Consider the following 17259-nt stretch of genomic DNA (forward strand, 5'->3'; position numbering starts at 1 on the left):
GATGGAGTAGTACTTAATGGAAGTTCTAGGAATAGTTACCTGTATGAGGCTACTCATGCCATGAACTGTAAATGTAACATTTTTAAGGGATGTAGATAAAAAGTAAAAGATGTTAATGACAGTTCTGTGAAAATTGGCTTGTCAAAGACAAGGGATTGAAACAGAGAAATTGTCAGATTTTCTTGTTACAGCTGCCACCAATTTCATTGTTCACGTTTGTGTGTTTAAGGTAAATCAGTAGAAACATTCCAAAAATCCTTTTGCAACTGAGCTCACCAAACTCCTGGAGCTTTAAATGATACTATTAATCTTGATCTTGTTTTTACTTAATTAGCAGGGAATGTTAGCAGTGACTTTGGTAGGTAATTCATTGTATTAACAGAATACTTAGCACTGAGGCATACAGACTAATAATATTTCAAGCGCTGTGTTTAACTTGGGGAATAAACATAGATGTGCCATTTTTTGATAGCACATTAAGTAAAATTGGTTATTAGTTAACATTAATGATACCTAAACATAGATAATTTACTTCTGAAGTTTGTAAATTGATTACAGTTAATAATAATTGGAAAGATTTGAAGAAGTACATCACATGTGATTGGAAAGTATAATAATTTAATAATATAGTATAATTTACATTTTTCTACAGATATGCACGTAGATGAGCTACATTTTAATGCTCTGAATGTCTGAACAATATAATCTTTTTGTAAATTAAGAAACAAAAATTAAAAAAACCTCAGGATGAGAGAAATTTAACGTGGCTATTATTATTAGTTTAGGTAATTTCTGTCTGCATCACTATGCCATGGTAATTCATTGTTGTTCCACTTCAGTTGGATTTTACTCTAGCTGTAGTATTTTTATATATTTTTAAGGGCTAAATTGAAGTGTATTAGTTTTAGGCTGTGCAACACTGAAAAGCCACTATATCATATTGTAAATGTGTTATCACCGTTACTTAGAAAACATAATGCTCAGTGGATTTTGAAATAGGGGTGCAACTTATGTGCAGATGTGCCAGATAAAAGCTGTGTAGTTAACATTTCTTAATTGTTTCACCTTGTTTACTTCTTTAAGCTCATACTCCTGGTAAGCAATATTCTTTGTATTAAAAGCTAGTTGATTGGTCAAGATTTTCATTTGCACATGACCCATGTCCGTGGTAAACAACAAAAAACCCCCACCAACCAAAGCATAATTAACAATGACCATGTAATCTCTAATTTTAAGATTAACAAATGCAGACTTCAGACAAGTTCATATTCTGTGTGTCTCTACCTTATTTTTGGGCATAGTATCTCCTTTTTTATTCTTTCAAGCATTTTAAATTCCAGATGTTATCTTTGATTTGAGCTTTTGAAGATTTGTGTATTAAAACAAAGATCCTATTTTTTTGGTTTTGGGAACCTGTTGACACTTGTGGAGAAGTTTGTCACTGGATCAGACAAGAGGTCTCCTTTTCCTACATTCTGTCACTTACATCAGGGCCGGGTACATATATTTAAGGAAAGAACCTTCCAGAAATGAAACCACATGATCTCTGTTATACCCTCTCAATTTGCAATTATCTACAGTTTCCATAGCTGGTTGTTTGAGGCAGATGATTGTGTTTGGTAGCCAGTGCAACATTTAATATTTCTGTGTGATCATAATCCACAACTGTAAACTAGATATCTTCATAATTCCACTGCCTTTCTCTTAGTTACTTATTTCCTATCTTAATATGTGTCCTATGTTGTTCCACTTGCTGATAACATTAAATTTCGTATATTTAGCCAAGGCGAAACAAGAAGTACTTTCTACATTAGCATCAGTAAAGAATACTGCTGTTAGTAAGCTTCTTGTCTTTACTACATACAAACTCATTGTACTGGACAACAAAATAAGTGTTCCAGGAAGGCCTAAAATAAAGTACCTAAAATAAAGATCTCAGAACTTTGTGTATTTCTCAACAAATAAAAAAAATTTGTGCAGAGAAAGTCCTCTAGGATGAAATTTTATGAAAAATATTTTTTCAAAAATAGTTGTCATCAGGAAGTAAACTGTTCAGTCTTTGCTAGCAGCGATGCTGAACTTGAAGATCAGTTTTTCTACAAAAACTGCTTGGGAGCATTGAATCTTCATAGCTTGAATGAATGACTTGGACTTAAAATATGCCTTGTGTATATTGCAGTTCATTCTGTTGCTTTTTTATATAGGTTTTTCTGTGTTTAATAAAATAGAAGTTTCTAACTGAAAATTAGGACCCAAGTTGCTCAGATTGTAGCCATTTATAGGCTTTGTTAGCTCGTAAGCATTCAATTTCAACGAGTTGATTTATGCTGAATTGAAAGAACTGTGCAGCAGGGATGTGCTTGTATATCAATTATATTTAAACTGTAGTATCCTATTTATATGGGAAAATAATGCTTTGAATGCCATTAGTAGTGCTAAGATTTTGTGTAGAAGTACACATCTGATGTCACCTGAAAACTAATTTTTCTTCTCCTTAGTGGAGAGCTGAAAAGGACTTGATCAGTACAGAGGTTGTTACAGAACATGGGGAATTTTGGTAGTCTGAATTGAATATAACCATCCCTGAAGGTATTTAAAAGATATGTAGATATGGTGCTTGGGGACATGGTTCAATGCAACTTGGCAGTGCGGGATTAGTGGTTGGACTCGATCTTAAAGGTCTTCTCTAACCAAAATGTTTCTATGATTCAGGGTTTTGGTTCTGATTTTTTGATTATATTTTTTTAACTATATATTTAAGGCTGTAACATGATTAGTAAATGAACTAATACTAACACTGTGTTTTAGCCATTCCCGCTGTGATTTTTTTTAAACTTTTTTCCCCCAAATGTTGTAGTGTGGTCCTTTTCAGTGCATCTTTATATTTGTTAAAATGTTAGCACAAGATGCTTGATTTGCATCAGGGTATTCAAGTCTGATGAAAGCCAAACTACATGATGAAATAACTACTTGCCAGTAAGCTTCCAGTTTAATAGCAGTTTCTCAGCTGTAGTTATTAGTCAGCTTTTGAGGTTTCTCCTAACAATATCCCTTGACCTCCCCATAGTTTTCAGCAATTTTGTTTTAACTGCTGTATAGGGAAGGATCTTTTGGGTTGCTTGCTTAGCCATAGACTCCATTTCTACCAAAAGACCATGTTATTCCTCAAGTACCTTGTTCCTCTTGACTTACTTTTTGACCTTTATGGATGCTGATTATGCCAATACAACTGTTAGAGAATGAAATTTTTGTTTCAACAGTAGTTGAGTTCACCTTTCAGTGGCTCTATATAAGTTGAGTTCCCGTGTTGGAAACCTGGTTTTCTGTTCCCAAGTGCAGTTTAATGATGTGTCTTCAGCTGAGAATTACCATTTATAATGATAAATCAGAGACTACAGTTAAGGAGAAAGGTTTCATACAGTGCCAGAAACTCTCAATAACTCTTCTAAAAACTAAATTTAATTTGTTCCACGAATGTTTTGAAAAATCCACTTGTGTATGTGCATGTGTATATAGTATATGACACTTTATTACTGCCATTACTGAAACAGTAAATTAGTGTTAGGCTATGCTGAATGATCAAAAGTAGAAAAAGTACATGTTCTCTTTACTTTCAACAACTGATGTGTTAATTTCTTCCGACTTTCAAAATCCACTGTTTAATTTGGCATAAATTTTACTTTAAGATGGTGGGCTTCATTTTTTCCCCACATGTTCAGCTTTCATTGTACAAGATATGCCCCTGTCAAAAAGTAATAACGAGCTTTTGTCATGGTTACTTGCCCAACTGCTGAAAATTTTCTGTGGGCAAGTACGTGGCACAGAGAATGCTTGTTGCCAGTCCCCCCATCCTTTCCCTTCCACACACCATTTATATCATTGCCATACATTCCTTAGTGCCTAATTCTGTATCTTTTTGTATATACTACTTTAATATATTTATGTACTTTTTCATATAGACGCTTTTGCGTAGGCACTTCTTTACATAGCTTTTTTTTTTTACAGTAAGTAAAAAAAGTTTAAAGAATAGTTTAGTAGATGTTTAAGACAGTTTAAAAGATAAAATTGTGTGAGATTTGTATACATGAGTTAAATTAAAGATGTTAACTGCTCTTTAGGAAAAAAAATATATTTAGTACAACAAAATATTTATTTTAAACTTTAAACCTACTGCAACAAAAGTTGAATAACTGTGTAAAATGCCAATATTGGATAGCAATGCTAATAGATGGAAAATCAATCTATTTGGATAATACAATAATTATTAAATCATTGTGTTAAATAATTCTTAAAGGAACATTTCATATACATATATATGAGTCTTTATATACTGGCCAGTGATACTTTTACTAAAAATGCTGAGACTACCTAAAACCTAATTCAAATAAAAGCTTTCATCTAAAAAATAATTCTTGAAATTATTCTTGCTGTGGAAAAGTTAATATGTCAAAGTTGTATGTTTAAAACCACACAAAAGACAAAACAGCTCTCTAAGCAGTGATCTGAGCTTTCATGGTGTATATTTTTCTGGTGGTGTAATAAAACCAGAGGTTTCTTAATCAGTTTCAGAAAATGCTTTAATTTAAAAAACTTTATTTTCATTTTCTCATTTCTCATTGTTAATGTTTCATATTTAATTTTTGAAACTTGTAATGAATTGAAATTATGAGAAAGCTTAGGTATGAAGGGCATTGGACATGCAGTTTTAGTATCACTGTAATTCTTTTACTTTTTGCAAGTTTGTTGGCAGTGCATTGTCCAGCCTATCCCGCTTCACCTTGTTTCTTCCTTTTTTTTTTTTTAATAGAAATTTAAATTGATGACTAGGGAGGACTGTTGCATGATGAACCTCAGGTGAAAAATAGAAGTAATTTTCATAAACTTTGACTGCCTGTCCCTTTGAGACAAAGCATTGTATTGTATAATATTGAAGAGTTAAAATCTGGCTACTTGGAAGCTCATTCTCACCATGTTTTCCAAAATGATACAAGTTGGAGCATTATGCAGACTAAGGATAGACTTGAGATCCTACTTCAGTCTGTATTTTTGAAATTTTACTCTCCTATGTTCCATCAAATTTGTCTTTCTGTGCAGCAGACCAAAATAAAATACATACTATTGCATGGATTTGAGCCCTTCTAGCACTGTCAGTTGGAGATAACCTATAGCTGAATTTCGACCAGTTTCAAATGTCGCTGGGTTTTTGTTGTTTTTTTCTGCTGTAGTAAGTTGGAAAATGCTTAGTGTTCTGTAGTGCAAGAACTTTTTAGAAAGCTCAGTTGTGGAAATTTTTTTGAGGGGATGGGAAGGGGTAGTGATACAGAGTGGGGGTGTGGAATTAAAGCATGACCTTGCCTCTAAGGCATAATATTTTTAACTAAGAGAGTATCTTGACTTTTATATTTAGATAAATCTAAATATGTTGCATTTTTTATGTCCAAAAGTAGAGAAAAGGAGGTCTTTGCCCTTGCTTTGTTCATATCTAAATGTGGCTGATTTTCAGCATTGATTAATTCATTAATATCTGTATATCTTATGACACTGATCTTCTTTACCTCTTGCCTCTCTGATGCTTGCTAGTTTTTAACTAGCATAGTTTTTAACCAAAGCAAATAATTTTTTTCTGGCCTACATTCAAAAGCAAGACTTCTTCCATCCAACTGGTTAGCTAGGTGTTAGATATGTTCAAGAAAAAGGAACTCAAGGTGGAATTTTGCTGGAATTCTATGCAAGAATTCTGGACAGTATTCCAAATAATGTCTGTCTGGTGCTTTGTACACTGGTATTAATACTTCCCTGATTCTGGTAGGAAAATCTTGTCTGTCTCTTCCTCTACCCCCATCTGTGATGGCAGCATCAGGTTCATTGGTTTTTCTTTTTCTATGAGTAAGCTAGTAGTTCTTAAGGGGCATTTTTCTAGTTTGTCCTTAAATTGTGGATTTCATCAGATTTTGGGATGTCAGTCCTCTGGGTCATCACCTTTCTCCAGTGTGATCCTTCCCAGTGTTAATAATGGCTTACTGTCTTGCTTTGATACTTTTCTACTTTTTCTGTCCAGGTCCTTAGTGCAAGCATTCTTAAAAAAACTTCACTTTAGCCTATCTTCTGTCAACTATTCACCAACATTTTTTGTCTTTCAAAAAAATTCTGGGTAAACCATTAATTGGTTTTTTTTTAGTGTACTTTAGAGTTCTTATGTGAGCCCTTTTGAGTCATGATTAATATTCTTACGTGGTATTATATGAGTTGCTTCAGTTAAAGTGAAGGTTTTGCTGTGGTTTTTGTCTTATTTGGAAAATGAGTTATTACAGAGGGCTACTAAGTTAGTCTCACACAGTCCACCTTTCATGAAACTAATGTTTATCTCTGCAGAATTTGTTCTGACCCCTTGAATTTTATTTAGACCAAATAAAGAGCTGGCTTACTTATAACTTCATGTTTATGATTGAAAACATTTTTTAATAAATAACTAATAATATCAGTAAACTTTTCAAATACAGTCTGAATATGTCTTTCAGCTAATGGTAATGACAACAAGAAATTCAAAGGTGATGATAAAATGGATGGGGCTCCTTCTCGTGTTCTTCATATCAGGAAATTGCCTGGGGAAGTGACAGAAACAGAAGTTATTGCTTTAGGTTTACCCTTTGGTAAAGTAACCAACATCTTGATGCTGAAAGGGAAAAATCAGGTAATTTGTTGCTTTCTATTTTTTAATATGTCTGATTTCAAAATGTATTTTTAAAATGTTGTTGAAATAAGTCATATAACAGTAAGCAGTAAAGAAAAAAAAGAACTTTTGTTCCTTTCAGTTTTTTGATGAACTCACACCACCTTTTAGTAAATTTTGAGGTGAATCAGGAAATGGTTGGCAGCTAACTAAAGCAGAAAGTTATTCCTGTGTCTTCACAGATGAATTTTTGGAGATCAAGTAGCTTAGGAAATAACATTAGTATATAGAGAATAACATTTTCTGAAGACTGATATTTGTTAAAATGTGTTATCAAACCCAGTGTTTTTTTAATATGCTGCTAATATGAAGATTATCTGATTTGTAAATACTGAAAGTTAACTGTTTTCATTACAGGCATTTTTGGAACTTGCTACAGAAGAGGCAGCTATCACTATGGTTAATTACTACTCTGCTGTGACACCTCATCTTCGTAACCAACCTATTTATATCCAGTATTCCAATCATAAAGAACTAAAGACTGATAACACACTTAACCAGGTACATTTACTGTTCAGTAGTATTAGAAAAAAATGCACACCGTAGAGGATGAGGCATGGCATGTGTTCTTGGCTCATGTGACATATGTTTAAATTGTTTGGTTTTGCTGACATTCTAACACTACTGTAGTCTTTACTATGATCGTTCCATTTTGTGACACTTGAAGGGGTTCTACTTTCTCTGTGATCTTTCCATTATGATGAATTTTCTTAATTTTCCCTTGAAGTAAAAATATTCTGAGGGGTGTTTTACCTTTAAATAACTTTAAAGTTATTGTCTTAGTTTAGAGACTGTAGGATAATAAAATTAACGTATTTAATTCTGACACCTGAGATTCCAATGCGGATTTGAATTTCCCCAGTGGTAATGGCTAATGCCAATGCCTACATTCCACTGCTTTTAATGATCACTCCAGTAGCACTGGTAACCTCAGCTCATGTGATCTGCTGTTCCTGGAGAAGAATACCATAATGATTACTCTAGAGACATATGTACTTAATAACAAAAAACAGTTTGCTCTTGCCTCTACAGGACCTACTTCACAATAAATATAGATACATATGTCTGTTTTTAGTAGAACATAAGAATTAGAAAAAGTAACATAGTGACCATTTCGTACAAACTATAGAGGGATAAAAGGCACTCAACTTACCACAAATCAGATAGTTATTTTAAGATTAATTTTTTGTGTTGCCTTTTTGATGATACAAAAACAGTGTAAGTGCCAAGTTACAGTTTCTGTTAATTGTGTTTTCTCTTAGGACACGTAAATAGTACAGTTACAGCTGTTGCCTTTGAAAACAATTTCAGGGTAATCTGTTGAAAGACCTTTTGTTTCACATCATGTACAGTGTTGATTTTCCTGTTGATCTTTCTAAACGTTCTTGTTCCTTAGAATCTTTTGATTATCTGCTAAAAATGCTTTTTAAAAATCGAGACTCCCCAACCCAACACTTGTCAGTTAAAAAGAAAAATAAATACTTTCATTTACTTTTGAAATAGTGGAGTAGAGGATGAATTCTGTCTGCACATACAGTGGATGGACATATTCCCCAAGCAACGTTCTTACGTTGTCCTCTGGTTTCTCTCCTGACACTGGTTTCGTACTTCGCATATTCACCTTTCCAACCTATAGGATGTGCTGACTGTTCAGCAGCTTTTATGCCACCATACATATTAATACCCAGTCTTAACATATATTCCAAGTCTTTGGGAACTTAAAACTAAGTTTAATTTAGAACTAAATGATATAAATAGGTACTTGGCAGTAAGTATTCTAGTATCTCATGAGGCATTCTATAAAGTATAAGATGGTTGGATATTCTTTTTTCTGTAAGAAAAAATAAAGATGGTGCAGGTATTACTTGTGTAATCCGGTGTTCTTTTGGATACTCAAAGCTTAAAATTTTTAACCTATATTTGAAGGCTTTCTCATCAACTCAGATTCATTTTGAAGTTATCTTTTTCTGGATGTTCAAGCAGGAAGATGTGAAGAAGTTAGAATGTTAGTATGTGTAACTGGAAAGATAGGATAAAAAAACTGGAGGAAGGTGCAAGTATGTTGTTTATAAAGAAGATAGAAAAAAAACCTGTTTAACCAAGGGGTACTTTAGACAGCCAAGCCTTGGCTGGAGAGGTTCCATTGAACTGAGCTTTTCTGAACTCAGTAATAGTAGCTTTGGAGATTATTTTTACTTATATGCTCAGAATGAGTTGGTTCTGAATAAACAGATTCAAAAGAGACCACTGAAGTTTTCATTTCAGTTTGTAATTCTATGAAAATCCTTTTCCTGTGAGACATCAAAACACCAAGAGGAGCATTTAAACTCAGATATAAAACAAATATCTCTTACTTTATTTTGTGCAGTTTCTAGACTCAGGAGAATTGAGAATAGAATGATTTCTGTAACTGTAGATCTCTTTAATCATCCTCCTGTCATAAATGCATGGGTTTAGTCCTTCTGCATAGACATTGCAACATCAGAAATAAATGTTATACTTTCAGTGGTATATCTGATCTTTGAAAATTAATTTAAGTTTTGCAAAAATAAAAAAAAAAAACTTTGCATGCTACTTGTATGTCTTCAAATCGGCTATTTGTATATAATGTTATTTTTGTTGTTATTTTTAACTTGTTTGACAAAATACTCATCATTTACCACTGCTAAGTCCTCTATTCCTTCATGTATTCACATTGATTCTAGTGGAATGAAATGTAGTGTATAAGCATAGACAGTGCTGACAAGTTAGTCTTATGTTAAATTTGACTTCACAAGTTTTGGTTCCTTGGGTTATACAGTCTAAACTTTTCTGGTCATTTTAAGAGTGTGTTATATCTCATATGTGCTTCTGTGCTTATAGGAAGAATAGGAAGTAATTATACAACTCAGCCAAATATCTGGCCAGCTCGAAAGTTGTGTGTTTCATATGCTAGGGAAAAGAAGTGTTGTTATCAAAAGATGTTTTCGCGGAGTTACAGTAATTAATGTTAAATGTAGAGGTAAAGTTTGTTTTCCCAACTGGTGTTCACTAGGTCTTCTTTTTTTCCTTCCCCCCCACTTTCCTTATTCATTGATTCGTTTCAGTATGAGGAGTATCATGTAAGTTGTGAGACATGAAAATGTGTAGTAGCTCTAATACCTTTAAAATATGGTGGTTATTATTTTTACCTGGCATGCTCACTTGTCTCTCTTGTTTTGTATTGTTTTGCTTCATAAGGCTACTGTAATGAAAGTATTAAATGGAACCCTTTTTTCTGCACTTTTTCTTTCTCAGAAAAAGACATCTAATCTTTCTGATACTGTCAGCTTTGGCAGTGGAAGTAGTTACATAGATGTGTGTTCATGTGATATCATCCTGTGGTTACCTTTGAATTTCTAAAATCCTGCTTGTGTTTAAAAACCAAAAAATCCCCACACATGGAGAGGATTTTGTTTTTCTTTTTACAAAAGAGAGTGGATAACAGACACCAGTTTGTTTACCTCTTGGATACTACTTTCTGACATTTGTCAGTCTTGTTATTATTTCATTGTGTTAAAACTGAGAAGTTTGGAAGTTTAGTTTAGCATTTTTCTTTTCTATCAGAGCCCTCTACGTAATTAAAATGGCAGTAAAATGTTAACTGTGATACAGTCTTTTGAAAAATAAGATACTTCTGGTTTTTGTAGGGTTGGGTTTTTTTGTTTGTTGGTTTGTGGGTTTATTTAGTTTTATTTCCTTTAAAGGAAATAAAGAGTCTTGAAACCTACAAAATCCTCACTTCCTTTATCCTTACTAGTAGAACAATAAACTTGCTACTAGAAAGACTGATATTGGTGCCATTTGAAGCCCCTCCTTACTGTGACATAAGGATTAATTGATGTTTTCATTTTTGTTGTCTCTTCTCACAGAGTCAGACTGCATTGCACTTACGTTGTGTTATGTCTGTAGCTCTGAGTTTTAAATAAGTGGAGTATTTTATGTTTCTGGAGTTAACTATATTAATATTACTAATTAATTTCAAGCTATTGTCTTGAAATATTAATCTCTCTTCTGTCTTTTTTTTTTTTTTTTAAAGCGGGCCCAAGCTGTTCTTCAAGCAGTGACGGCTGTGCAGGCAACAAATGCTCCCATTAGTGGGACCACTGTTAGTGAGAGTGCAGTGACTCCAGCGCAGAGTCCAGTACTTAGAATAATTATTGACAATATGTACTATCCAGTAACCCTGGATGTTCTTCATCAGGTAAGTCAAATTTCATTTTAACTTAAACTATGATTGAGAGGAACGCATGTGTAAAACTCTGTGATGTTTTTGGCAGATATTCTCTAAATTTGGTGCTGTATTGAAGATAATCACATTCACAAAGAATAACCAGTTTCAAGCTTTGCTGCAGTTTGGTGATCCAGTAAACGCACAGCAAGCAAAACAAGTAAGTATAGTTGTCTTTTAAGTCTGGAGATAGTCCTGTACTCTAAGCATCTGTAAAATGTTAATCTAACAGAATAACATGTCATACACCTCCACCAATTGGGTCAATTTTTTGAGATTAAAAAATAATTGGGAGTTATTATATAATGTTGTTACATTGTGTGAATTCAGTTTTCACACAATAGTTTATTTACAGATACTGTGTCTAAAGTATTTTATACATCTATATGAACAAATATTATAATAAGACTGCACAGAGATGAAATAACATGCAAGACTGCAATTGTGAAAATGTCAACCGGAAGTAAAAATGTGGGATTTAACGGTGATGCATAATTAATTCACTCTAAGCAGCAAATATAGTAAGCCCATTGGGTTGTTGTTAGATACCTTCTAAGCATCAAAACAAAGATGTGCTTTGTGGATTAGTTATAGGTTTGTGAAAGTATTTAGTTATAGTATTCTAAAAAAATAATCTAGACTCCATTATAACCGTAAATACCCAGAAGAGTCAGTGCAGTTTTGCCTGTGACCAGACTGTGAAGAAGCTTTGCAGCAGTGACGGATGAGCAGGATCTTGCTTTTGTTTTATAGGAAATTCTCCTATCCTGTAGGAGAGGTAAGAACAGGTAACTGGTTTTACTCATTATGGCAGGAGAGAACCTATGGATAAATTATGACAAAAATCAACAGCATGTCATCTAGACCAGATGTTCTAATTAATTGAATGGGATATGTTCACATTTGTGGCAATAGGAAAGTCAAACCAAAGGTGAAGGCTAGATTTTTATTATTATGATAACTTTCAAGAGATAAGTGGAATTAATTTATGTTTTCAAACCTTCACATGCAGTCTGGGTTTTAGGAAGGCTGATTAAAATTGATGTGCTGGTTCAGTTTTGCTTGGCAGCACAGAAAGTGCTTATTGCCCATAGATGACAGAATAGCTGAGAATTTCGCAAAAGCGAAAAGCTCACACCTCAGGCTAAGTTAGCAATTAATATCTCTTAGTAGAGGAAAGACAAAAATGGACTTAATTTTCTGTTGTAAAGAATAAGGACTATATTGAAATAAAGACTTCATTAAGTGGTGGAGGATGGTAATTTTTGTCCTTATCACCAAATGAAATACTGGGCATTGAGTAAAAAACTGTGAGCTGGTCAGGACAGGGAATCTCAAAAAATGAGACATTTTCAAAAAACAGAGTGTAAGTTTTCATGCTATTGAGGAAAACAAAGAGAAGAAGAGAGAAGAGACATGATGATTTGCAGCTTGATTATGGTGATCTATTTTAGCATAATCTACTCCTGAAAAGCAGTCTGGAAATACTTGTAGATCTGGAGCACAATTTAAATTAGGGATGTTATTTTCAGAATTGAAGTAATATCAAATATTAGATTGTGCCTCAGAGTAGAAGGAGATGCAGATATGTCACTGTGCTACGTAAGAATTTGTATGGGTGGGATGCACCTTGCAGGTTTTAAGTAGGTTTAGAATAGTAGTACAGAAGCTAGATGTAGTAGTACAGAACCTACAAATGCTGCAGAAATCAATTCTAGACATTTAGATTCATATTTGAAATATTCAATAAACAGTTGGCTGCTAAATGTGTTTGTTGCAGAAGGTTGTAATTCAATTTTAGTTCATGTTTGGAAAGGTAATTTTCAGTCGTAGATGTTATTGCTGCTTTTGAAGTGCATTTTTGATGCAAAATGTGACATCAAATGATAAGTCTTTTGACTTCGTTTTTTGAGTCTTACATATATTATCAGAAGACTTAAAGGAAACATGACATCTGTGGAATGGACTGTAGTGATTTGAAAATTATCAGTATAATTCTAGGAATATATTATTAAAGAGTGAGGTATGTAAAAGTATGAAAGGAGCCTAAGAATCTCTTGCTGTTGTTGACTTCTGGCAAACTGATACTAGCTTGTGGGATACTGTATTGGTCATAATTAAAAAAGAAAAAGCATGTATTTGTTTCTCCAGTTTTGCATGTTTTGATTAGGGTACCTGTTGATTAGTGGTAGCTCACGTGTGAATGACTAAACTTCATTGAATAAGTAACTTCTGCATGTACAGTCATTGTCAGAGTGATCTTAGAGCCTTAGTGACAAATTGAAACGGTCTTGCGTTTATAGTTTCATATTTTAACCAATCTGTACATAAATAGACAAAATGATAAGAGTGATACCAACTGCAGTTATTGAAGGAAGCTAAATTTGAAGGAAGGTTTGATTTCCCCACTGCCCTCACCCTAGAGTAAAATAAATACAGTTCTTATGTTTGAGCTACTGTGATAAAATGTGAAGTGCCACCAGAACAAAAATACATAAAGGAAAGAAGCAGTCAGAGGATAGGACTTCAGTTTAAATATGTCTGGAAATACAGTAAAAGTAAAAGCAAGAGGATATGGCAGCTACACCTAAGTTGCATGGAATTCAAAATTAAAAGCATGGTATAAGAGTAAAAAAGTTTTCAATTTGTTTTCCATCCATTTTGACTATAGAAGATAATGGGGAAATTTAATTTTCCACTGGCACTCTTCACAGGAAATCAGAATGTGGCCTTAATAGAAATTGAAGACTTATTAAGGAAGTTAAAGAGCAATTTGAAAAACTCAAGTGATGTAAGTACCAAGGAGAGATGCTATGCATTTGAAGGTTCTGAGAAGGTAGTGACACTGACAAGAATGTACAGTACGAAACCTCTAGCCCTGTGGGATGTCTTTTGCTATTTGAATGAGCAACTAGTGAAAAATTGCATTCCTGCTCCACTTGTTTTGTGAGAAACTCATTTCCTGTAAAAGTGGATAGTGCCTACACTGATACGTTTCATCATCACCCTCAGATTGGATCATTATAGGTTCGTTATACTGGCAAGTGAGGGTGAAGACTGCAAACTTCAGGTGTAATGCAGCTGTAATGCAGCAGTTTAGCCAGGGGTGGAGAAGGAACTCATAACGGCAACAGTAGAGCACACTGAACTGCTGTTTCTCCTAATGAAGAAGGTTTTGTCCTGGAGATGTCTGTATGTGTAAGGAGATATTGTAGCATTAAAAATAGCTCATTTTCGTTGTAAATGGTGAGTAGTCTCAGGATAAGCAGCAAACTTAAATATTTGAATATCAGTAGTTTGATATACCGTGGAAAGATTAGAGTGCTGGTGTTTGTCTGAAAAGCTGGCTAATTCAGAGTGATGCCTTTGTGTAAGTGTACTGAAAGTATTCTTACCAAATCATGGATATTAACAGTTATTAGTGCCTCGTCTGTAGATGATTAACTGAGACTCATACATAGTGCATGATAGTCATCTTAACTCAACACAGGTTAAAAATATCACTAGTCTAATTGAGAGTTTCTGTTATAGTTAGCCAGTTGAACCTTACTTGGCCCATAGGTGATTGAGTACCTCTGCAGAGATTCCAGTGAGGTTTGACTGTACATTCAAGATGTCATCTTTCCAGTTGTTTTGACTTACAGCTTCAGAGTAGCTCTGCACCGATATGCAAAAGATCTCTGCTAGGCTACATTGCCCTAAAATCTATGCAGAATGGAAGAATGGACACCTCTAGATCAGGTACTTAACTTCAGGGCTATTATCCACTATTATTGTATTAAACTTTTTTGGACATCTTTAATCCTGAGGAGCACAATTTGTGCTCAAAAATGATAAGTAGCATTCAGGTAAACAGAAGAGTGCTGGAGTGCTGTATCAGAAAGCCCAGGAAGTGCAGCAACAGGTCCTTCAGTCAAAGAACTGCACATAATTTTTGAGAATGGAATGATTTTACATAGACTTTTTAGCCACAGAAACTTCTTGTATTCAAGACACTTGTTTCAAAAGAAATTAATTTCATTCAGATATGTATCTGTAGGATGCACTTGGGACCCATTTCTCCCAAGAAATATTTACCACATGACCTTCAGTTACTTGGAGATACTTATTTGAGCTGGAGTATATTTTGTAAGTATTGCTTCCTATTTTTTTTATGCCTTAAGCTGTTATGTCCTTCTAAAGAGCTTGTCTTTCGTTTTTTCTGCTTTGGGAAGAGAGAGAGTAGGGACTAAATTTTCCCTTTATTTCATGATTATGGAGAGAAGGCAGTAGTTTTGTGTTGCTCTTCTCTGCCATGTTTTTTTTTTTTCCCCACTCTAATTAGATTTTTCTTTATTGGACCTTGGTAATTGCTTTCCAGCTACCCTCATCCTGAAAGAGATATATTTTCTGGTCTTGAATGATACCTGCAGTGCTTGACAGAGTGAGGGGCAGATACAATATTTGTTGTAGCTTGAAGTCTTGTTTCCAAAAATACCTTCTTAGTCTCTGGGCTCAGTTTCTGAACTGGGAAATAAGAATATTAAAATGTCAAATCATTTTCTGTTTTCCAGACTTATGTTCTTGTCAGTCTTATAGGTATCATGTGTGAATTAGCTAAAGAGTATATCTTCCTGATTTTTAGAGGGCTACTTTGACCATCTCCTGTGGGGGAATTTCATTCCACAGATTGATGGTCTATAAGGCCTTAGGAGAAGCTCATCAAAGCATAGTTCCTATCAATATAGCACTTTTCAAGGGACCCTTCTTTCACAAGGATTTTCTGGCATCTTGAACCCTGAACATGTGAAGAGCAGCAATGAATTCCATTGATTGCATCAGAAACCCCTTCATTTAGGTGAGGAAGGCCTGAGGAAAGTAATGATTCTAGGAACGTTCTTCAACTTTGAAGCCTACTGATAAATCTGAGTCTTACCTGCATAAAACTGCATCACTCATTCAGGGTGTTACAACACTTGGTAATTTTGTAGAGTGCTTTTGCCCTCTGAGATCACCTTTGCTGCCATTGCCACTTCTTTCAACATCCACAGTCATGTTGTGAAATGAGAGATCCTAATGTCATGTGCCCAGGTTGGCTAGATAGAATTCATTACTGTCCTTTTGCAGAAAAGCTCTGTTGTGGTTGACTGTGTCATCAGCATCAGAAAATTCTGTAATATTAGTTATTGAACTCCTTTAACTTTTTTTCCCATTGGAACAGTCTCTTGTCTCACCTCTTAGTCTGCAGTTCTTTTCTCAGCAGTTTTCATCTCTTCATCCTTCTGATTGCTATGAGCAAAAAGAGAGGATGATTTGACATTATTTTCAAGAAATTGGGAGAGTATTGTGTTTTGTGGTGCAGACCTCCATTTAATTGACATTTCCTGTACAATCTTTTTTACTGTCTGTGACAGACAGTCATAGCACTCTATTGTGGATCCTTAAGACTTCCACAGGCTATTTCTGCTATTTTCTGTATTAGACCTTGTTTGCCTATCCTTGCCTTCAGTAAAAAGTGCTGCCTTGAGACCTGAGCAGATTATAGATTCTCTGTGAGTATAACCCTGGTTGTTGAGACCCTTTCTGAATATTTTGAATGTTTCTATTATAGTAGTTGTCTAGGAATACTAGGAATATTCCACTATTTTGGAACTCTCACTAGTACTGGATAATGTGAGTTTCATTATTTCTGATTGGCTCATTTTTTTCATTTCTATGGCTGATGTAGAGCCATGGGGCATATTTGGTTATTAGGAGTTGTCTTTGGTGTGGGGTTTTTATTGGTTTTTGGGGGTTAGTTTTTTTGGAGGGGGGTTGGGTTGGGTTTTTGTATTGGTGGTTTTTTTCCCCTTCCCCAAAATACAGTCTAAGTGGCCATAGAGAAACTTGTATGGATGACTGTGTTTGCACTATGGAGTTGAGGTAATTGTGTCCGTTCAGGCCTATGCCTTTCTCTTTGGATTATGTGTCAGTCTGATTGAGAAAGGGATTTTTGTTTGTTCTTAAATTGCTGTTTTCTATTTGTTTTCTGCATGTGCTTACTAGCCTTCTAGTTTGTGTGCTCCTAAGTACTACAGCTCCTAAATGAATCTGTCCATTGTCTGCTGACAAGCTGTTGGCAATTCTTGATTGATTCTTGATGAGCAACTCATCAGAATCATTTTCCCCTTTGTGAAAGTCCAAGAGGAGGGTACTTTTTAATAAAAAATTTCTAGGCAGGGACCTAGAAATTATTTGGGTATCATTACACTCCTAGTATTGTATGATTACGGAAGTTTTGATACTTCCGTTGTTCAGGCTT

General features: G+C 34.5%; 1 protein-coding gene across 9 annotated transcripts in view; it reads left to right on the forward strand.

The window, feature by feature from the left end:
• Positions 1 to 17259, forward strand: part of PTBP2 (polypyrimidine tract binding protein 2) — a 49429-nt gene that overhangs the window by 18860 nt on the left and 13310 nt on the right. For 4 of the 9 annotated variants that reach the window (XM_051803514.1, XM_051803448.1, XM_051803458.1 and 1 more), the window contains 5 exons: positions 6519 to 6691; positions 7088 to 7231; positions 9817 to 9831; positions 10788 to 10952; positions 11029 to 11139. In XM_051803514.1, coding sequence (XP_051659474.1) covers positions 6560 to 6691; positions 7088 to 7231; positions 9817 to 9831; positions 10788 to 10952; positions 11029 to 11139 — 567 coding nt within the window. In that variant the 5' untranslated portion in view covers positions 6519 to 6559. Of the gene's footprint in view, positions 1 to 6500; positions 6692 to 7087; positions 7232 to 9816; positions 9832 to 10787; positions 10953 to 11028; positions 11140 to 17259 lie in introns of all 9 variants that reach the window. The other 5 variants (XM_051803467.1, XM_051803487.1, XM_051803495.1 and 2 more) reach the window with 2 other exon arrangements.

Source organism: Manacus candei, unplaced genomic scaffold (assembly GCF_025592945.1).
Source record: "Manacus candei isolate 608988 ecotype Guabito, Panama unplaced genomic scaffold, ASM2559294v1 h1tg000005l, whole genome shotgun sequence".
Classification (NCBI taxonomy): Eukaryota; Metazoa; Chordata; class Aves; order Passeriformes; family Pipridae; genus Manacus; species Manacus candei.